The 24173-nt window shown below is 33.7% G+C and overlaps 1 protein-coding gene across 1 annotated transcript; it reads right to left on the bottom strand.

Moving 5' to 3' along the window:
• Nucleotides 1–1088: 1088 nt before the first annotated feature.
• Nucleotides 1089–17436, bottom strand: LOC127107099 (cysteine synthase). The gene is made up of 9 exons (XM_051044375.1): nt 17159–17436; nt 16955–17064; nt 16787–16844; nt 8771–9172; nt 8638–8689; nt 8468–8547; nt 4672–4731; nt 4520–4600; nt 1089–1329 (listed from the first exon to the last, which is right to left on the bottom strand). Exons 1-9 carry the CDS (start codon nt 17321–17323, stop codon nt 1237–1239), a joined length of 1101 nt encoding a protein of 366 aa, XP_050900332.1. The 5' UTR covers nt 17324–17436; the 3' UTR covers nt 1089–1236.
• Between the last annotated feature and the right edge of the window lie 6737 nt (nt 17437–24173).

The raw sequence follows: 24173 nt of genomic DNA, 5'->3' as shown, positions 1-24173 counted from the left end.
TCCATAACCAAGCAATTATACAGGTCAACTATTCTTACTTAATCAAGGATGACTTTTGATCAAAAACCTTTTTCAAGGCTTGAAAAAATGCTTCTTTATGTTAGAATAAGAAAATCTACTTATTAAATTGCTCCTAAGTCACTCTCGAAGTGAAGTAACCTGTATGATTCACTAATAAAAATTATAAAGTAATTTATAAAAAGATACAATTTTATCATTAATATTTGATTTATGTTCATGCCAAAACTAAGATAATACTTCATGGGCCAACAACATGTCTGGTCCATAAAGTAGCTAGGTTGATCGTTCAATTAAGAAATGATAAATATCACCACAATGTCAAGTAAGTGGTGTGAGATAAAAACACTCTCCCACCCGTTGCTCAAGAAGATTTAAGAACCATGAGCATTTATCTTTTCTAGAATAATGTTTTATTCATAGAAATCATTGAAAAATGATTGTCGGATTCCATAACGAATTATACTCTGACATCTGTTTATTTGGACAACTATCCTATATTGGAAATGTCTAAGCCTTTAAATATCCAAAAATCTTCTTATAAAAACAGTCTGACATCAAATCAAAGTATATATACTTTTACATAAACACCTCTCCATTCGATAAAAACCTAATTAGAGGTTGGAGTGTTCGCAGATACAACCTCCTACTTTTAAAAAGGCGACCATAATTGAATACAACATATCTTCTTAAAAACCACTTAAATCTAAAGAACTTCACTACGTGAATGACTTCTTTTTGAAAGGATAAATTCATAATAAAACATCTTATCATTATTAATTAAAATATATTGCTTTTTAATAAATTGAATAAATATATATGAATTGAATAAATATAATATAGTGTTGTTAGACCGTTTATTAATAATATATGAAATTCAAATGAGATTTCTAAAAATATATGATCCTATTAAAGAACTCTTGTAAAATCTTGGTTAGCTGTTAGAAATTGATTTATCGATCAACCATTTAAAGACAGGGTAAAGTTTTATATTGACTAACTAAACACATGAATTTTTAATCCATAACATAATTTAAATCCTAAGAGAAACACACTTCCAGATCAAAAACTTTGACCAACATACCAACCTTGAAGGTTATATATCCACCATATTAATTAATTATAAAGTACATGTTAATAGTGTTTGTTTCCATGTGAGATGATCAAGAACTGCATTTGAAAATGTGTCTTAAACAACATGAAAGGATTAAAATGGTTTCATGGCACTGCTTCCATCTTCTCACATTCTTCTCGAACTTCTTGAAAAAGAGAACTGGACAAATACCTTTCGCCAAAGCTTGGAAATACAACCTGTAATTTAGTAAAAATTGTGGGTATTAAAATTAAAATAATATATTTTAATTTTGCAAAATTGAAAATTTATTTTTGAGTAAAAAATTTGAAAGTGATATTATTATGAAAATGAAATAATAGGATTTGATCAGATAAAGGAGAGGTATAATTCATGTCTACCATTGTTTACATACCATTAGAAATGGATTAAACTCCTTAAACAATACGTGTTTTTTATAAGATTAAATATAAAAAATTATCTTTATAAATATATCATTTTCTTATTTATAGTATATTAAAAGAATTATTTTTAAAATCTCGTTAAGAAAACTCAATTGATAACTGTGTAATAAACTATTTTGACTAAAAAAATTATTTTTTAACCCTAAATGTTCATTTTGTGAAAATTTTGGCAAGTACTATTAAGAATTGCATGCGTTTTAAAAGCAAATTACTGCTACTTTCAAATTAAAGGAACAATTCAAATTTCTTAAAGGCAAATTAAGAAGTTGGAATTAAGAACTGATTGGAAAGATTAATTTAAAGGTAGAAGCAACTATTAAATATTTGAATGAATTAGATTAGACGGCTGCAAATGAGGTGTTACATGGTCCGCATGAGGTAGTCGTCGATCCGATGGAGGCATCAAGCAAAGTTTGGCCGAAATTTCCGCATAAAGAACTATCTTCAAGAAAAAATCTAGATTCATGTGGATTCGCGAGGGTGACTCCTATACTAAATTATTCCCTTTAGTAATAAAGATGAACTTTTGTAAAAATGACATACTGAGCTAAATTTAAAAAATGGAAGATTGGAGGAAGTGAAAGAGATTCAAGGAACCTAAAGCTTTAAGATCAAATCTTGACGAGGTCATTTTGAAATAACTTTATATGGAAGGCCGAATTATGCTAGAAAAGTTGTTTACTCAAGAGGAAATAAAGAAAGTTGTGTAGCATTAAGATAGTGAAAAAAAGATTTGAACTAGATGCGTATAATATGGGGTTCTTCAAGAAGTGTTGGGAGATTCTTCGGGAAGAAATATTTGATTTTGTAAACGAATTTTATGTCAAAGCTAAATTTCCCAAGGTCCATCGGTCACAATGACATTTTTTAGTCTAATACCAAAATCAATCAACCCCCATATACTTAATGAATTCAAACCAATATGTTTGACGCACTCTTTCTACAAAAGAATATCCAAGGTTCTAGTGGCAAGATTGAAGAAAGTAGTGGGATCTCTTATTCCTAGTTGTCAGTTTTCTTTCATTCCAAAGAGGCAAATGTTAGATGGGGTGATGGTCAACAAAGAAGTGGTGGATTTTACAAGAAGAAATAAAAAAGAATGCTGGTTGATGAAAGTAGATTTTGAGAAGGCATTCGATTGTGTCTCGTGAGAATAACTTAAATAACTAATGAGAAGAATGAGATTTGGAAATAGATGGTTGAAGTGGATGGAAGTTTACGTGTTTTTAAATAGCATGTATGTCCTTGTGAACGGTAGCGTAATAAAGTACTTCCAAGTGTAGACAACTTTGCGCCAGGGGGACCCCTGTCACCCTTTTTGTTATTACTTGTAGTAGAAGGTTTGTTGGGTTTAATGAAATATTCCATTCAATAGGGTGAACTCCAACCTTTTGAAGTGTCTAAGGATTTACACTCTGAAATGCTTCAATTTTTAGACGATACAATAATATTGGGTGAGGGGTCGTGGGAAAACTTGTGTAGCATAAAGGCGGTATTATGTGAATTTGAGTTGGTTTCAGGATTAAGAGTGAACTCCTTCCAGAACAAGATCATACACATCAACTTGAAGGAGGATTTTGTGCATGCAGCCACACCATTTCTCTCTTGTGGCATAGGCTCTATCACATTCAATTTTCTTGGAATACTTGCGGGCATCAATCCTAGAAGGATATCATTTTTGGCTTTAATCCTAAAATTATTGTGTAATCGGCTCACTTCTTGGAAGGCTAGACAATTTTCTATAGGTGACGAGTAGTGCTCCTGGACTATGTGTTGAGTAGTGTCCCATTATACTACTTTTCTTTATATAAAATGCCCAAAATGGTTATTCATGAAATAGAAAAAATAGAACATGTTTTTCTTCGGGGGGGGGGGGGGGGGGGGGGTTGAAGAGAAGAAGAAGATTAATTGGGTTAGTTGGTCCAAAGTGTGTAAGTCAAAGGATAAAGGTGGGTTAGGAGTTAAAAACTGTGAATGGTTCAATTTGGCATTGTTGAGCAAATGGAGTTGGAGATTCCTCAATGAACAAAATATGATTTAGTATGCCCTCCTGTCACATAGATATAGTTTGATCAAAGATAAAATTCTTGATGTCAATAGGATAGAAAATAGTAAGAAAGGCTCATCGCGGTGGAAGGATTTGAGGCTAGTTAAGGGTAATAGAGAGGAGGAGAAAATTGGTTTGTGAATTATCATTCTTGTAAGTTAGGAAATGGCCAAGACATTGACTTTTGGAGGGACAAGTGGATATGCCTGGATCATTTATGAAATTTTCCCCATGTTTGTTTCTATGCGCTACAGTTGATAAATCCAAAGTATGTGATATTGGAAGTTATATTGACAATCAGTGGATGTGGGAATTGGGTGTGGATGTGCCTCTTTTAGTAGAGGAAGAAGGGTTTTAAATTGAGGGCCTGTTTCATATTATATATTTGGTCCATCACTATTTGGAGTTTGAAGAGTCCTTTGTTTGGTGGAGGGATGTGTAGTGATTCTTAGTGAAAGTGAGCTATGAGAGACTGAACTCCATTAGCAACTCAGGTTCTCAGAAAGATGATCTCATACTAGGTGAACTTAATAGGATATGCAAGACAAATTCTCCCAGTAAAGTCCTCTTATTTAGTTAGAGACTAATGTTTAATTGGTTTCTTACTTGAGTTCAATTGGCTAGAAGAGGGGGTCATCAATGGAAGCCTTAATTTGGTTTTCCCTATATTCTATAGTGATGAAGAATTAACCCCTCATATGTTCTTGTAGTGTCATGTTGTAGCTCAGTTTTAAAGGAAGACTCATAGTACCTCTATACAACGTCACATTTAATTTTCGAATAGCAAATGATCAAATTTATTGACAGAAAACACTTTAGAAATCATTGTTTGATGGATTTTGTTTATATGAACTAAAAATGTAAAATTATATATTTATAAGGTATAAAAACTTCTTTTTAATGATGAAATATGCATACCACAATAAGCTTTCCCTCATTTTCAGGTCTCTTTGCAACCTGTAATGCAGCGGTTGCAGCACAACCAGAAGAAATTCCCACCTATTTATTAAAGGAAAAAGTATAAAGTCAACCGTTAATCAAGATACACAAGATAAACATAAAATACTAACCAACAAGCCTTCTTGAAGTGCTATTGTCCTTGCAGTTTTGACAGATTCTTCACCTGATATCTGCAAAAGTTGTTGTTAGAGTGTGAGAAAAGTTTATTATTGAATTTACAGCTTAAGGCTTTCTTTTTATACATGTAGAGAGATTACTTATATCATAAGTAATCACAAAAACTAACTCATAACTAACTCAAAGTCAGTTAGACTATTCTCTAATCATGTTCTAACACACACCTCTAATATGAAATTATCAAAGACTCTGGTTACAACAACATACAATTATTGGATCAATACACTATAACTACATGGACTTAAAGTACAAACACCAAGTCTTGTTCTAACTTTTGAAGGACTCGGTCTTCAAGGGTTTTGTTAGCATATTTACAACCTGTTCTTCTATGCTACAATGAGTCATCTCAAATTTTCCATCTTTAGTCAAATCTATAAGAAAATGGAATCTAACATTTATGTGTTTGCATATTCCGTGTATGATAGGATTATTTGACAACTTCAATATCGAATTGTTATCATACTGTATGAGTGTGCGTTGATTTTGAATTTGACCAAGGTTTTGACAGATGTTTCAAAGCTATAATCCTTGACAAGCACATGAGGTTGCTGCAACAAACTCTGCTTCAGTGCTTGATAGTGTTACAATGGAATGCTTATTTGAGGACCATGATATGAGGCCTCATCCAAGATTGAAGACATATCATGTGGTATTTATTCTATCATCATTATCCCCTGCATAATCAGAGCCTGGCCACCCTTGCAACATCACTTCATCATCCATCTTGTACATAATTCCCAGGTTTGCAGTCCCCTTCAGATGCCGTAGGATCCTTTTTTTTCTGCCAAATGAGCTTCAGTTGGTATCTCCATATACCTTGCCACCAAGAAAATTGAATATGCAAGATCAGGCCTAGTAGCAAGTAAATACACCAGGCTCCCCACCATCTGCTTGTAATTTGTGGCATCAACTGGCTTGCCATTCTCATCCTTTGTCAACCTACAAACTGGCACAATATGGTTACATAATTTGTTTCATTGATCTATTTCAAATCTTGTGATAACTTCATTGGCATTTTTTTGTTGGCAATTTAAGATTCTTGTACTATCTTGTTTCACTTCCACCCTTAGGAAGTATCTCATCTTCCCCACATAAGTCATAACAAACATCTTCTTCATAGATTCTTTGAAACCTTCAAACAGTCTTTCATTATTACATATGCATATTAGATCATCTACATACAGACTGACTATTAAAATCATGTCCTCACCATGCTTCACAAACAATGTATGTTCATGAGGGCATTTTAAATCTTGGTGTCTGCCTAAGGCCATAAAGTGATTTCCTGAGTTTGTAGACTTTATATCTTCCTCCTTTCTCATAGCCAAATGGTTGATCTACATAGACATCTTCTATCAACTCACCATGTATAAAATCACTCTTGACATAAAGCTGATACACTTTCAAATTTTTGCATGGTGCAAGTGCAAGAACATTCGTGATGGTATCCCATCTTGCCACAGGAGAAAAAACTTCATTGTAGTCTATGACACGTTGTTGTGAGTATCCTTTGGCTACAAGTCTTGCTTTTTACTCCTCTGTTTCCCCCTTTTCATTGCATTTGTTCTTATAGATCCACTTGATACCAATTTTCTTGGCTCCTGGTAGAAGGTTGACCAGGCTCCAAGTTCTATTCTATTCAATGCATTGAATTTCCCGATACATAGCTTATCTCCACTTCTCATGTTTAAAAATTTCATCATAATAGAGAGGACCATTGCTTCCACAAACTACTTCTAATTTGTGTAGTTGTTGTTTTTCTTCTATGTTAGTTACATAATCATTTAAGTACCTTAGCCTTCTTCTTTGTCTTATTGCAGGCTCTCCTTGATCTTGCCTTTGGGAGTTGCTTTCTTCATCAATTGAATTATCCTCACTTGCACTTTCTACATTGTATCCTTCATGTTATGGATCATTATGATCCATATTCACTTCATTATCAATCACTCAAACTTCATCATCCTCTCCATCATCATAAACATTGCCACTTGATTGATTCCTTTCTTCTTTGTTATCTAAGTTCTATTTCCAACGTTTGAGTTCTTCAAATGCCACATCCCTGGTTATAAAAATCTTGTTTTTCACAGGATAATAGAGTTTTTAGGCCTTTGATTCATAACTTACTCCCAAGAAGACATGATTTTTACTCTTAACATCAAGCATTTGTCACCATGAACCTTGTAGTCTTCATCCTTGAACAATGTTGATAAATCCATCTACATTAGTTGCCCAACACTCGGGAAATTGTTCTTCAAGTCTGGAAAGTAATACACATCAGTGATTACTTGAGTGATACCATTCATATGAAGCTCCAAGTTTCCCTTTCCCATCATCTGCATTTTGGAATCATCCCCTAGCTTGATAGGTTCATGAAATCTTTCATCAAAGTTGAATAGCAATTCTTTTGTTCCCACCATATGATTACTGCATCCTGAGTCAAGAAATCACACTTGATTATTGGTTTTTGTGTCTTTCTTTTGAGCGATGAGTAACAACTCCTCACTTTCATCAAACTCAACAAAGTTAACATGATTTTGTTTCCAACTTGGACACTCACTTTGATAGTGTCCTATTTTGTGACACTTGTAACATTAGATCCGATCTCTGCCCAGTCTTCCTCTACCACGACCATGAAGACCACCACGTCCCCTACCTCGATTGTTGATACATCCATAACCATAAATTGCAATCTTTAACCCATGTTCTTCCTCCTTTTCTTGATTAATCTTCATCCTTTGCTCGTGCACCATGAGACTGATTTGTAGCTCATCAATGGACATGGTTATGACATCATTCGATTCTTCTATCGAGCAAACTACATAATTGACTTTATGGTCATAGACCTTAACACCTTTTCAACAATGGTGGTTTATTCCATCTTATCACCTTGAGCAACCATCTTGTTTGCAATAGCCAAGGTTCTTGCGAAGTAATCATCAACCATTTCATTGTCCTTCATGCAAAGAACTTTAAACTCTCGATGCAAAGCAAGCAATTGAGCCATCTTCACCTTCATGGGCCCTTGATACTTTCCACGCATGGAATCCCATATATCTTTGGCCGTGTCACGAGTTAGAATTGTTTCAAGAATTATCTGATCAATTGCTTGAAACAAATAGTTCTTGGCCTTGAGATCTTTGAGCTTGCTCTCTTCTGCGAGTTTTCTTTGTTCTGGTGTTGCATCTGGTGCTGCAACCATAACATCATTCTCAACCAATTTCCAATACTCTTTGGATATAAGAAAATTCTCCATAAGCATGGCCCAATGATCATAGAAGCCATCGAATTTGGGAATTGTTGGTGTCAAGAATTTTGATGAATCATCCATGAAATTGATTCAGAAGGAAAGAAGGAATGATGCGTGATGATAACGGAAAGAACGAATTTTCCCACCTTGAAAAATAGAAATTGAGTTTCTTGATTGAAGGAGGCACACCCGAATCAGCCGTCAGTGCTCCTAATATCACTTGTTAGAATGTGAGAAAAGTTCATTACTGAATTTGCAGCTTAAGACTTGCTTTTTATGCATGTGGAGAGATTACTTATATCACAAGTAATCACACAAACTAACTCATAACTAACTCAAAGTTAGTTAGACTGTTGTCTAATCATGTTCTAACAGTTGCCACATCACATGCCATACAATTAGAATAAAATATCTTCGTAAATTAGAATAATGCATTGAACTTTGATGAAAAAAAATGACAAGAAAAAAATAGAAGAACAAACCGCTATAACTTCATCAAGGACTTCTTTATCTAAATTCTTGGGCACAAAACCAGCTCCAATACCCTGAATTATGTGAGGTCCTGTAAATCACAATTCATTATATCAAATATTCTAAGAATATAAATATATACAATTAACACATCATATTAACTTTTATTAACATTTCATACTTGGTGTTCCACCGCTAAGTATGTTACTTTCAAGAGGCTCTACACCAATGACCTAAAAGACACTCATGATTAATACATTTTTATTAACTAATTGATACAAAGATAATTATGTCATTAAAAATGTTTTACCAACCTTAATGTTTGGATTCTGTTCTTTTAGAAATCGACCTGCTCCAGAAAGGGTTCCACCAGTTCCAATTGCTGAAACTAAAATATCTACTTTACCTCTTGTATCTTCCCATATCTCTGGCCCAGTATTCTCATAATGTACTTTAGGATTGGATGGATTATCAAATTGTTGAAGCATGAATGCATTAGGTGTATTTTTTACAATTTCTTCGGCTTTTCGAACTGCTCCAGTCATAGCTTTGGAATATTCAGTCAAAACAAGTTCAGCTCCAAATGCTCTCATAAGAATTCTTCTTTCTAAACTCATCGAAACAGGCATTGTCAAGATGAGTTTATATCCTTTAGTAGCTGCTATGTAGGCAAGACCAATTCCTGTGTTACCACCGGTGGGTTCCACCAAAATACTCTGAATTAAGTGCATACAAAAAACAAGTTAATAACATAAATTGAAAGTAGAGAAGCGGTGGTCTATAGCCTCATTTAAATATATTTAGTAGTAAAATTAAAATTGCTTATAACATATCAATAAATAAACAATTATGTTATCTATAAAGTATAGTGGCCTAATAGGTTGTACGTTTAGAAAATATTGCTCAATGTGAAATTTAGTTAGTCAGTAATGATTGTTAGTTAAATAGTTAGGTAGTTATGAAATTAGTTAGGAAGTTAAGAAAGTTAGTTACTACTTGGACAATTACTTGCTTTGTGAGTAAATTTTGTTAGTGAAGTAATAACTGAGTTTTGTTCAACTTAATCTCTTTGTAATCCTCCTATATATAAGGTATATAAGGTAGCTTTGTGCAATTATCAACTTAAGGGAAATTCAATGTGCATTCTTTCTTTCTTCTACCTCAAGAATTCCATCATTCCATTAATTTATAATATGGTATCGGTCGCACTATTTTTGGATTTTTCTTCAGTTTCTTGCCATTTATTCAAGAACTCTGCTTTTCATCGTCTTCTCCGTACCTGTTTGTGCTTTATTCTTAGATCTTTCATCATGCCACCAAGAGCAATTCCTGTTGTAACTCATCTTTCTAATGTAAATGCAGATTCAGTTTACTATGTCTATCCAAGTGAAGGTCCTAATTCTATAAGTATCACGCCTTAATTGAATGGATCTAATTACTTGTCATGGCCTTGTTTGATGCAACAAGATCTTGGAGAAAAAACAAACTTGATTTCATCAATGGTTCAATTCTTGTTCTTGAGATTATTGATCTTAATTATGTTGTTTGGGAGCGATGCAATTACCTTATCCATTCTTGGATTTAAAATTCTATTAATGCTTCAATTGCCCACACCGTTGTGTTCTTAGAAAATGTCATTGTGTGGATTGATTTCAAGGCACATTTTTCCAAAGTTGATAGAATTCAAGTTTGAAACCTTCGAGTTGAGATCAACAATCTCAAACAAGGCTCTAAGTCAATTTTTGATTACTTCACCAAAATGCGGGAATTTTGGGAAGAACTTAATTCATACATACTTATGTCATTTAACATGTGAATTTTTGATGTCTTGAGCTTCCTCAATAGTTGTGACCTTCATGTCAAATTTTTTAGGTAGAGACCTTAGAATTTATCTCATCCGTTTTTTTTCCTGACATCTTTTCTCCCAAAGCACTATATGAATTAGCTATTTCAAGAATACTCATGTGAAAATCATGAATATTCTCATCATCTTTCATCTTTAGATTCTCAAATTTGGTAGTGAGAAGTTGAAGTCTAGACAACTTCACTTTAGATGTGCCTTCATGAGTAGTTCTGATGATTTCTCAAGTCTTTTTAGCTTCAATACATGTATTAGTCAGTCTGCATATATTTTTGTCCACCCCATTGAATAGGGCATTCAAGGCTTTAGAGTTTCCAAGAGGCAGTTCATCTCCTTCCTTAGACCAGATCTCTTCAGGTTTCAGTTCAGTAGTAGTCTTCCCATCCTTGTCATTCACAACAGGATGTTCTTATCCTCTAATGACAGCTTTCCATGTCCTGTTATCCATGGATTTTAAGAAAGCAATCATCCTTTCCTTTCAATAGTCATAGTTGGATCCACCTAAGATGGGGAGTCTGTTGATAAATCCTCCTTCCTTGTCCATGGAGCCAGAAAGTATCTTCCCTGAATATGACATAGAAACAGAGCAGGGTGCCTGCTCTGATACCAATTGAAATTCTGGCAAGCAGATCCTTGATGTCGTACACGATGTCACGACCTCAAGGTCTACACATTATCACACCACAAACAATAGTAGGATAAATACAACAACAAAATAGTAAATAACACAATTAGTTGTTAATCTAATTCGGTGCAACGTCACCTACCTCTGGGGCTACCAAGTCAGGAAGGAAATCCACTATCACAGAATTAGTTTGAAGTCTTGAACAACCTCAAGTTTTACAGACTTCTCACCTAATCTCTATTTGTGGACGTTTCTATTTAGGACACTCCTAGATATGAGACCCCTCTCACTTCCCTCAACCACACGACAACTAACAACTGAGAAACACAATTCACTCTTGCTTAAAAGCTTCTGAGGGATTGTTAGTTACAACTCAATACGCCAGGTCCAATTCAAGTATCAAGGTGATACTTGAATGGCTCACACAAAGCATACACACGAAACCCTAATGATAACAAGATATTGCACGACTTCGATACATTCTTAGGTTTAAAACTCCTCTATAAATAGCAGTGAAAAGGCATGGTCTTTGGTCTTGATTTGCAACAGGTCCAAGATCTCTGCACAATCTTCTGAAGATATGATTTTAATCAAATCAGATGTTTCCTAAAATGTCTTGACATTGTTACTTCGTAAATAAGTCAAGATACAATTTCTTCAGATACAAAGAAAACGCTCAATAATATACGAGAGCTAAAACTTCAGAGAATATTTAGATAAATCATTAAAGAGACTACATCTCACAAACATATTAAACTCGGTTACACTGAATGCTGAAACAACATGTCAGGGCATCTTGTTCAACCTCTGCCTAATATACTTGTTTTTCCAAAATGCAGCCAATCATAATGTGTCAGACCTAACAAAAAGCATGGATATCCTTCTCATTTTGGAAATAAATAGATCTCAGATAATGCATCTAATTCTAATGGCGTTGAGGCATTGTATCAGGTTAACAATGGAGAAGAAGGCTCATTAAGTAACCAATGTAGTGTTTTTCAAGAGCAATATACTCAGTTGATTAACTTGTTGCAGCAGTCAAATTTGATGTCGCGACCATAAACTCCTAGTTCTAATCACATATCTACATCATTCACTCAAATAATAATAAAGTTGTTTATGACATTTGTCACTTTGCTAGACAAAAAAAGGCTTCCTTATAATTCCAGTTCTTCAAAATCTACTCACAAATTTGAATTATTACATTTTGATATATGAAGTCCATTAGCTACTAGATATATTCATAACTATAAGTACTTTCTTACCATTCTAGATGATTTTAGCATATATATGTGGATTATTTTTCTCAAATCTAAGACTTGAGTTTCTAGTCATGTCAAAAATTTCACCACCCTTATTGAGAACCAATACCAAACTTGTAATATAGACTTGTTAAAACGGACAATGGCCTTGATTATCTCATCCCTCAATTTTATGCCACAAAAGGAATTATACACCAAATATCTTGTATAGAATCACCTCATCTAAATGGAAGCGCTGAAAGAAAGCATCAACTTCTCCTTAATGTAGGTAGAGCACCATTATACAAGTCCAAACTTCCAAAAACATTTTGGTCTTGTGTAGTTTCATATGTTATACTTTCATAACTAATAGAGCCAACACTCCATTACTTGATAATATGCCACCTTACCAAATGCTTCATGATTTTATACCTGATATGAATTTGGTAAAGGTTTTTGTCTCACTTTGTTATGCTTCTACTCTTCTAAGCCATAAAACTAAAATTGCTTTCAGAGCAAGAAAGTCCTTATTTCTAGGGTAAGTTGTTAGTATCAAAGGATTTGTTATATTGGATATTAATTCTCAAGAAGTGTTTATATATATAAATGTTAATTTTCATGAACACATACTACCATACAAAATTCAAAATTCATCTACCACACATGATTGCCAATATTTTAGTGACTTTCATCATAAGTCAGAATCTAACTCTCCCAATAACACATATGAACCACCTAATTTAAGTTCAAACACACCATATTCTATCTTAGAAATCATTAATCTAACACATAATGATTCCTAATTATCTATTTATCTTCCTTTCTAAATAATAAACAATGCTCAATTACCTGCATCTCAGTCTAATCGTCGTGTTTCATCCAAATTAAGAAATTAACCATCGCATCTTAGAGACTATGTATGTGCTTCTTTTAGTAATACATAAAATCCTCCTCCTCATGATCTCTTTTATCCTTTGACTATTTTCCTTTCCTATTCCAGTTTATCTTTTTCTCAATATAGCTCAGTCTTTCCCTTACCACACAAATTGAACCAAAGACATACAATGAGGTTAGTAAATTTGACAATTGGAATCAAGTCATGAAAGTTGAGCTTGATGCACTTGATAAAATTGGCACTTTTGAATTTGTTGATCTTCCACCCAAAGCTAAACCAATAGGATGCATATGGGTTTTACAAAATCAAACACATGGGAGGTGGAACCAGAGAGAGGTTTAAGGAAAGGTTAGTTGCCAAAGGCTATAACCAAATATAAGGTTTCGATTATTCTCACACATATTCACTAGTTTCTAAACTCACTACAATCATACTTGTCATAACACTTGCTTTCATTCATAGATGGAGCCTACATCAACTTGATATAAGCATTGCATTTTTATATGGTGAATTAATGAAGATGTTTACATGGTTATCCCACCTAGTGTCTATCCTTCTAAACCAAATAAAGTATGAAAATTGATAAAATTCCTCTATGGCCTCAAACAAAATAGCAGACAATGGTATGAAAAATTGAAATTTCTCCTTACTCAACATGGTTATACACAGGGTGCTTCAGACCATTCATTATTTGTTAAATGTAAAGATTCAACAATCATCATTCTATTAGTTTATGTTGATGATGTGATGTATTGATGACAATCCGTTATTACATAAATTTAATCGAAGAATCAGAGTAAAACAAGTGAAAGTTGAGTCAAAATGAAGAAGAATGACCAAAGAATGAGCAAAAAATAGCTAAGTGTGAAAATTGTGGATTTAGTGAAAATTTGAGTGAAAAATGAGAAAAAAGAGGATGCAGCTTCGGAAATAGTCACATACACCATCACGCACGCGATAAGGCCATTAAAGTTACATTACCCAAGATACAAGGCATCACGCCCGCGATAGTCGCTTTTTGTGGGCTTTTTTGACGCGTCCTAGTCCATTCTTACACCAATAAAAGGGGATTTTATGCCCTTTCACAAGGATTACAATTTGGAGAGAGTAAAGCACGATTTTGAGAGCACAAGTGGTGATTTTTATAGCATTTGAAGCCATTAGAGGCCATCACTTCAAGTGATTTTATATGTTATCTTTGTCTATCAATTATGGTATTGTTAATTGCATTATGAGTAGCCAAGCTCCTCTAGGTTAGGTTGTGTTATGATGAACCTATTTCACTATTGTTGGATTCTATGTTGATTTGACTTTGTATGAGCATTTTGATCTACAACGTCATTCAATTATCTTTTGTTCTTAATGCTTTTTATGAGAGATACTATTTTAATCTGGTCTTGAGCACATAGGAAATACTGACCATTAGTCTATGTGTTGGACCTAGGGCAATTATTATACTTACGCTGGTTGAATAGGAATATGAGATCCCGAGTAGTGGCATATGGAATTAATGTTTTATACATCGCCTAACCCTGCTTACGCTGGCCAACTAGGGATAGAAAACCCCGAGTTGTGGTTAATGAGTTATTTCTTGAGGGATCGACTATAGTATTTTTGTTAATTTTCCGTGGGGTTATAGTGATAAGACCATCTATTCAAGGCATCAAACATCAACAATAGGAGAATATGAGATTCTAGAACACAACCTTATCGCTTTTGTGATTCTATTTACTCGTTTATTTACTTTTCGCACTAAAACTCGACCCCCTCCCCCCATTTACTAGTTTTTATAAATTGCACATTCGATCTTTTTATTACTTCGACATTATCGATACACTTGCCGAGAAATCAACATGTACCATTATAATTTCATTGGGTCCTGTATTAAGGTAAGTTGGTCAAGCCTGAAATAAGAAGGTCCAGAGGAAGCAATGCAAAGCTCATTGAGGTTGCAAGAGTGTTACTTGCCGCCCAAGTTGGGTTTTTAGTCACCCATGGATCGTAATACCCGCACATTTGTCACATCACACGCCCTTTGTTGTGCTAGGGTCATATCCTCTCTCTTCCACTTATGAAACATTGGGAATAACACGTCCTTAAGCACTACTATTATGGAAAGCTTTGTCAAAGAGAACCCATATTTTCTAGAATAATATGGGAAATAATGGTTTCTACGTCCCATGTTTATGAAAGGGGGTATAATAACCACTCTCTAGGTCCAAATATTCAGGCCCAATAGACCTTTATAAATATTTCAATCATAGGATTGAAGGAATGGAATTAACCTACGATTGACAGAGACATAATGTCTCATCATCCTGTGTGATCTTGCTCGAACACCACCAACCACCATTAAACTCCATTAACAATCCTATAATAACAAGGTCATCTCATTGTACTTTTTAGCAAGTACATGTAATATTAGTTGGAAGCTCTTTAACTAGATTTCAACACATGAAAAATATAATACACTAAACTTTCAAGATAAAAGACACTTCTTAGTTTTAAAAGTTGCACATTCTAAACAAGTATTTCCATACGCCAAAGAAATTATTGCCTTTACCTTTTAGCTGACTCACGTATGCTTGGCTCACAACCTATCACCACTCAATTTGATGCTTTATACTTCTATAAAGCTATGACATGATAACAATGCTCCATTTAAAGACATGCCAACTTATAAAAAAATTATTGGTAGACTCATATATTTGAACACCATCAAATCTAGTATTACTTTCATCACTCAACAATTAAGTCAATTTTTATCCAAACCATCAATTATCTACTACAATGTTAAATGTTACATGTAGAGTTCTAAAATACTTGAAACATTGTTCTGGTCGAGATTTTCTTCCCTAAAGACTCGACTGTTAATTTATTGGGTTTCTCATATGTTGGCCTAATCAAACACTGCTAAGCTCTAATCAAATTACCTTGTCGTTTATTCTTTAGTATATATATTTATTGAATTTCACCATATAAATGCTTTTACTTTCCATTTATGTGTGTAACCGTATTTATACGGTGAATAATATTTTTTAAATAAAAAAAGTATAATTTGATCTCCTTTCATGTTTTTTCATAAAAAAATTTAGACCGTGAACAATATACTTTAATCTTTCTATTTTAAATTTAAATAGTGTTGATCTCCTTTCATATTTTTTCATAAAAAATTGATAAAATGTTTAATTTTTTTAACTTATATTTATCTCTAAAATTATACAATAGATTTACATACGTTGATTTATAATGTTTAAAAAATAAAAATAATTTTAATTTTAAATGGAAAAATATAAGAGGAAATTGAAACGATTTAATTTAAAATAAAAAAATTAATTTCGTGAATTAGATAAAATAGAAGAACTAAAATTGTAACTAAACTTAATTATTATTACTTAAAATTTATTTTTTATTTATTAAATATATATCGGATATGAATTTTTTATTTTCACATATTCTCCTATCATTATTATAAACAAAAGTTTATTATTTAATTTATTTTAAAAAAATAAATAAATAATTGAATTAAATATATAAATTATCAAATTAATTAAATACAAAAATGATTTAAATGGACAAGTGATTAAATGAATAAAAAGTAAGATTAAATATTTGGTCTATAATAGTGACATATATAATAGTGACAGGAAAGAGTATTTAAAAGTAAAAATTAATACATGAAGATAAATAATTTGTATCATGTTTTACCTTTCCGGGTGTTATGAGTCCTTTCCGCTCAGCATCAAGTATCATGCTATAACCGATCCTGCAAAAATACAAATGATAAACAATAAAATAACAGAGACAGATTGAACCTCTTTTTTGCAAACTTATATGCGAACATCTTCGACTCGAGGAATTTGTCTATGTAATTGCCTGTCTTTGACACTACAGCAGGGTTCCATAAGCTCAAGCTTTGCAGCAATAGTAGCTACACAGCCTTTGGTGACACCCTTCAAGTAAACCATTGGTGTTTTACCTATGAGCTGTGTCATGTAAGCGGCAACAAATGAACAAGATTCATCTTTGAATTGTGTGCTTACAGAAACAAACGAAAAACAAAAACAGTATGAAACCGACCTCTGTAATATCCTCGGCAATATTGAGACTGTCGTGGTTGGTTTGGGGTTGGACATGGGTGGTGGAAGAGGAATAGATCCTGGAGAAGATGGAAAGGTGGCCGATACTGAATCGCGGTGATGTTAGAGGACGAGTCAGGGAGTTGATTAAGAAAGTAGAAGCCATTGGTGTTTGTTTGTGGAGAAAGCTTTGATGGAAGAAACATAAATAAATAGACGGGAGTGGAGTATATGCTAGTTGGTGAGCGCACGAAATTCACGAGATTGTAGATTTTGATGTGTTTTTTATTTTAAAGTTAAACTGAGGATATATTAAAATAATCAGTACGGTAAGATTGAAATATTATATTCCAATCACATCAATAATTGAAATATCCACTTTATTCTCTCCTCTCACCGCCAATGATTAACGTATCCCTCCAATTATGTAAATCATCGCCATACTTTATAATAAGTGGGGGCATTTAGCTTGCACAACTCAATGAAGGGACTAATATAAAGATGAGAAATAATATTCCAACATCAAAACCTACGGATACACCTATTTCACTCTTTATCAATACGGTGAATAATGAAATATTATAATAATATATTTTTAAAATAAAATATTAAAAAAAATTATTTTATTGTTTTTTAAATTTTTAAATTAAATGATATTGATATAAAATTGTGTGATTAATCAATTTTATAATTTTATTAATCAACTTTTTACATTGTATTAACCAATTTGATGACGGTTCAAAATTTATTTGGACAACTGAACTTTTATTAACCAACTTCATAATTTTATTAACCAATCTTTTACTTTTTATTAACCAACTTTGGCGTACTAGTAAAAATTATTTTTAATATCTGGAATATATTAACCAACTTCGTCATTTTATTAATCAATTTTTTACATTTCATTAACCAATTTTATTTTATTACTTTAAAGACACTGTTCACGATTACTGTTCACGATTACTGTTTATGGGTACTGTTCATGCGCTGTTCGTAGGTACTGTTCATGCACTATTCATACATTGTTCATACACTATTCATAATTATTATTTTTTAATTAAAAAAAACACTGCTCACCGTATAAATACGGTGAACAGTGTATACGGTGTATGAATTTGGTGTAAAAAATGATGTATCAATAGCATAACTGTATAAAGAAAGCTTAGTATTACTCGTTCCGTTTTTTTCCATTTTTTTAAGGGTCACTTTTAAAGTTCAAATTAATATTAACTACACTTTTGTTAAAGTTATCTTAAATAATTGTTATAAAAAATTAATATAAAAAATAATTAAGAATATTATAAATAAATAAAAAAGTATATTTTAATCTCAATCTCGAGGTTTAGTTTAATTTTTTAATTAAAAAAAGATTTATAGTAATTTCTTAAATCTTTAAAAAGTAAAATGTTAATTCTTTTTGTCTAATTTCAAATACAAAATTTTAAAATTAATTGTTAAATTCGTCATTAATTTGATAAAAAAAAGATTAATATAATATGTTTTGAAGAGTTAACAAATCAATATGAATATTTTTTAAGTTAAGAGACTAAAAAAAGAATTCTGAAATTATCATCCGGGGCTAAAAAGAATTTTAAACCCATAAAGAAGTAAGATTTTTAGTTATGATATATTATTAATTAAGTTAAACGATTGGGATAAAAATTGGTTACTTGTTTAAGTTAGACGGTTGCATCTTGAGCTTCATTCACATTTTTATGGATGTTTATGATCGTGAAGATTCATCCATAACACAACACAACAACAACACTGTCAACAACAATACCAACCAGTAAAACAACAATCAAATAAACACGAAATCATCTCTTGATCAATTAAGTCCCTATTATTTTCACCCTACTGAAAACTATGGTACAGTTCTTGTATCTCCTTCTCTATCAGAAAACAACTATGAATCTTGGAATCGTTCGATGAAACACACACTCTTGAGCAAAAACAAGATTAAATTTATCAATGGCAAATTTACAACAACACTAGAAGATGATGCTCTTTTCGATACTTGGGAAATATGCAACAACATTGTTCTTTCATGGATCTCGACATCTTTATCTCTTGATATTTCTCAAAGTACCATCTATGTCGATGATGCTGCTAAACTTTGGACAAATCTTCACAACCATTTTTTCAAGAGTGATCATTTTCGATTATCTGATTTACTTCAGCAAATCCATTCCACGAGATAAGGTGAGAAGTCTATGATTGCATACTCCAATGAGTTAAAAACCCTTTGGGAAGACATAAAAGATCTTAGAATTCTTCCCAATTACGCTTGTGGTGCACACCTCAAAATCAAAAAGCAGTGAAATATGGAATATGTCATCTTCTTCTTAAAAGGATTGAATGATAATTTAAACAATGTGAAATCTTATATCCTTTTGGTGGAGCCCCTCTCGAATGTTACAAAGGTTTTCTAATGTTGCAAAGATAACAACTATTAGACTTCGTTTAGCCATTGTTGCTTCTCAAAACTAGCACCTGGTCCAACTTGATGTGAATAATGAATTCCTTCATGGAGACCTTGATGAAGAAGTTTACATGACACCACTTCCATGTTTCATTCCATCTAATCACAACCATGTATTCAAGCTTCAAAAGTCACTATATGGATTAAAATAAGCCATTAGATAATGGTTCTCGAAATTGTCGTCATTGCTCATTTCCTTGCATTACAAGCAACCAACTTCATACCATTTTCTCTTCACCAAGCTAAATGGTTACAAGTTTATCATTATTATCATTTGTGTTGATGATTTTATCATCTTTGTAAATGACATTGATGAAACTTAAAACATTAAAACTATCATTGACACCAATTTTAAAATCAAGGATCTTGGCAACCTGCAATTTTTTCTATGTCTTAAGGTAATGAGTTCTCCACTTGGCATCTCCATTTGTCAAAGAAAGTATGCTATCAAGTTACTCCATGACACATTCTTTCTTGCTACAAAACCTTCTCCTACTCCCATGACAAGATCACACAAGTACATTTCTATTTATGATTCTCCTCCCACTGATGTTATTGCTTATAGAAGACTCGTTGAATGTTTAATCTACCTGTGTACCACCATACATGAGCTTCTTAGTTCAACAACTCAGTCAATTCATGTCTTCTTCCACAATAGTTCATCTACAGGTTGCCTACAAGGTCCCTAAATACATCAAATTATCTTCTTCCCATGGCCTATTTTTTCCTTCCACCTCAACACTTCAACTTAAAGTTTTCAACGACTTTGATTGGGAATCATGCATTGATAGGAGACGCTTCATCATAAGGTTCTGCATATTTTTAGGTGATTCTCTTATCTTGTTGAAATCCAAAAAGCAACTAATAGTTTCTAGATCCTCATCTGAAGTTGAGTATCAGGCTCTTGCATCCATAATTTGTTAATTGCAATGGTTAACATATTTATAACTCAACTTCAATTTAGAATTTATCACTCCTGCACTACTCTATTGTGATAATCAATCGGCACGTCACATTGCAGCCAATGCCATATTCCATGAAAAGATAAAACATATCAAAATTGATTGTCATGTCGTGCGAGAAAAACTAAATGCAAAATTCTTCCAACTATTACATATCCCAAGTTCTTCCCAACTTGCATACATATTAACTAAGCTCGTCGATCCTCGTATGTTTTCTCTTATCTTATACAATCTAGGAATATCGATTAACTATGCTCCAACTTGAGGGGGTTATTGAGTTATATTCCATTTGTAATACATGATTATTTTACAGTTATGTTAGTTAGTTATACTTTATTGATTTCTTGAGTTGCAAGTCACACTACTACAAATAATTCATTTCATGACAAAGCTTTTACCTCACCCAACAAAAAACCGAGGTATAATGTCAATGGCCATCATGTTTTATTTTTTTATAAATAAATACCACATATTCCCTCGGTTTCTAAATATAATCGAGGAAAAAAATAATTCAGGACATGCTTCGAATCCCAGCAAATGCAGTTTATATTTTTATTTCTTTAAAGTGGCTCTTTTTCTATATTTATTTATTTATTTATTTTTAAATTAATGATTTATTCCTTCGATTATCTTTAATAACTGAGGGATTAGATAATCAAATTTTACTATAAAACCACTTGTTAATAAGATTTGACCCTAAACCTAACTTATATGTAGTCGCTTCAAACTTGTACACATCATTCTTTGAGATGGATTGCAAAACATAAAAAATCTTCAATGTTCTTCTATCTTACGCAAAACATTTTTTCTGCTCTTGCAATCCATCCCAACATAATGGTCTTGTAATCCATAATTGATTGTTTTCCTCGATTGATAACATTGATAAATTTATTCTTATACACTCTGTAAATTGCAAGCACATTGTCGCATCCGCGAAAAACAACCGGCGGGCTAAAACAAAACAAACAGAGCCGCCACCGTGCGTTATTTATCCCAAAGAGGGAAAGGAAACGCTCGAAGTAAACCTGGAAAAGACATGGTCTCGCGACCAAAGAGAATGGGATCGGGAGTCGGTTACGCGAAGGGAAGGTATTAGCACCCCTACGCATCCGTCGTACTCGACGGGATCCACGCACAAAAGGAAGGATAAAGGTTGCTAAACACTGCTCAAAAGAATGCACACACACACTGGAAAGAAACACAGGTGGGAGAAGAGGGGAAAGGGCTCGCTAGGATATCGCATCCTATGCCTACGTATCTCATCTGGAATGAGAATCAGAGCTACCGTAGTTCGGCTCACGCACGCCAAACAAAACACACGCACAGATGCTGAGACGTCAAAACAAACACACAAACAGGCAAACATGGAAACCGGATGCCAATTGCTGGACTTACATCAGACTCCGAACCAAAACAAACCCACACTGGAAACCAAATGCCAATTGCTGGACTTATATCGGACTCCAAGCACACAACAATAGGATACGGAATGCCAATCTCTGGGCTTACATCCATCTCCTAACTCACACAAGAAGGAACCAAACAGACAACAAGTTACTAAGGAGTCTGGCACTCGAGCCTAGTAACTGTCAAGCAAACACACACAAAAAGAAAAAGGGTGCCCGGAGAGATCTCGTGCGACCTCCTGCCTACGTACCTCATCTGGTATGAGGATCAGGGCAACGTAGTTCCCCTTAACAGGGGAGAAACTTTCTCCTAACCAGAGACTGGGAAATGACCAACTAGAAGGGAGACTGACTCGAGCCTAATAGTTATCATGTATTCCACCATGGTCCTAGGTTGAGTTTTCTATCTAACTTGCACAGGCAGCAAGCTATCTTAATCAGGCAAAGCAAAGCAAGCAAGCACAATAAACAATCATACACACAATTAGCACACACTATATACAAACAAAATGGGCTCACACAAGGTTAGGCTGTGAAACACAAGCCAACTGGAATCGGGTGATGTTAGCTCTTAACCCTAACATTGAGAGTTAGGGTGAAGCAGATGAAATGGGAAGTGAGGGGTGTGCCTCACAGCTCTTATCCCTGGCCTGGGAGAGCTTTAGACAAAGGAATGTGTGGGTTCAGAAAGTTGGAACCCTTCTACACATATGACTGACTCAACATAGATCTTGGGTTAATGTCCACAATGCATCAACACCAGTTGTGTGAGCAAAGGGATGACTCAACTGAATAGCAGGAGATGGATTGCACATCTCTTTTGTATGCCAATTGCCTCATAGAGGTCTTTTCCTGCTTGGCACAAACATAAACAAACACAAGCATTGCCTCTTAAGGAGGGCTTCAGACAGGTGCCTGCCCAAATAACAGGACAGGTCTTCCAGACTACATGGAGTCAGAGAAATTATACCTCAATGCTTAAGCTATCAAGCAAAGCAAAAGCAAGTTCACAATGAACTATAGCAACTAAGGTACCTGAAAATAATCCAACTCAGTCAGTATACAAGTTAAAAAGTCAAACAGACAGTTAATAGTCAACAGCTGTACACAGTCAAACAACAATGCAAGTCACAAGCCAATGTGCTCAACACAAATGACTTGGCATCAACCTACAAAAAAAACTCAAGATTAGTTCAACATTGACCAAATAGGCAACTCAAGCCAAATGAGCAAATGAATCACTCTCCTCAAGGCCATATGCTTCTTAACCTGCAAACCAAGCTCAAACATGAGAAGCAAACCACTAGGACAAGGCCTAGGGTCAAAGAGGGAGAAATAATTCAAAATAGAACATGAAAATTGGCATAAATCAAGTTCAATCAAATTAGAACATCATCCAAAAAGTCTCATGTCCATATCATCAACCAATTTCATTTCTCAAGTCAAATGAGGCAAAGCATGCAAGTTGAAAGCTCATTGAAGCAAACAGAATGAACCAATCCAAATCAACTCAAACATAATTCAATAAATCCCAAGAAAACTCATGGCTAAACAGCACACATATCATGATCATCATACCAAAATTCAATGCATTTGGACAAATTTAAGCAAGTCAAATAAATTCCATAAGGCAAGGCAAGGCAAAACAAGCTCAATGAGGCACAATTTCATACATCAACTTCACACAAGCCTAAAACATAATCCACACATGATAAATGTCCCAAACCAAAGCCACAATGAACTTCAAAGTGTCTAGAATCAATGTGCAAAATTACAAGTGAATATGATAAACATCAAGCATTTCACAAATCATCTAAGTTCATGACTCATCAAAAGTCCAAACATGACCAATCATCAAGGAAAATCTCAAACAAATCCGAAATCATTCCAAACATTCCACAAAAATTCACAAGCAATCCTAATATCCAGAAGTAGCATCATGCAAAAATTCACATCATTTGGCATTAAATTGGCATGGCAAATAAAATCAACAAGTCAAGCAAGCAAAGGTGTGACACACATTGTCACACCTACATTAATCATGTCATAACTTCACAACCAGAAATGGGAAAAATGCAAACTCTATACCAAAATGACCAGCAAGGTGTCTATTTTAAGCATGCAAAATTTCACAATCATTGGATTAAAATCCATCATTTCACAAAG

The sequence above is a fragment of the Lathyrus oleraceus genome, chromosome 7 (genome assembly GCF_024323335.1).
Source record: "Lathyrus oleraceus cultivar Zhongwan6 chromosome 7, CAAS_Psat_ZW6_1.0, whole genome shotgun sequence".
In the NCBI taxonomy this organism is placed as follows: domain Eukaryota; kingdom Viridiplantae; phylum Streptophyta; class Magnoliopsida; order Fabales; family Fabaceae; genus Lathyrus; species Lathyrus oleraceus.
Note: the sequence above shows the minus strand (reverse complement) of the source record. Positions and strands in the feature narration are given on the sequence as shown.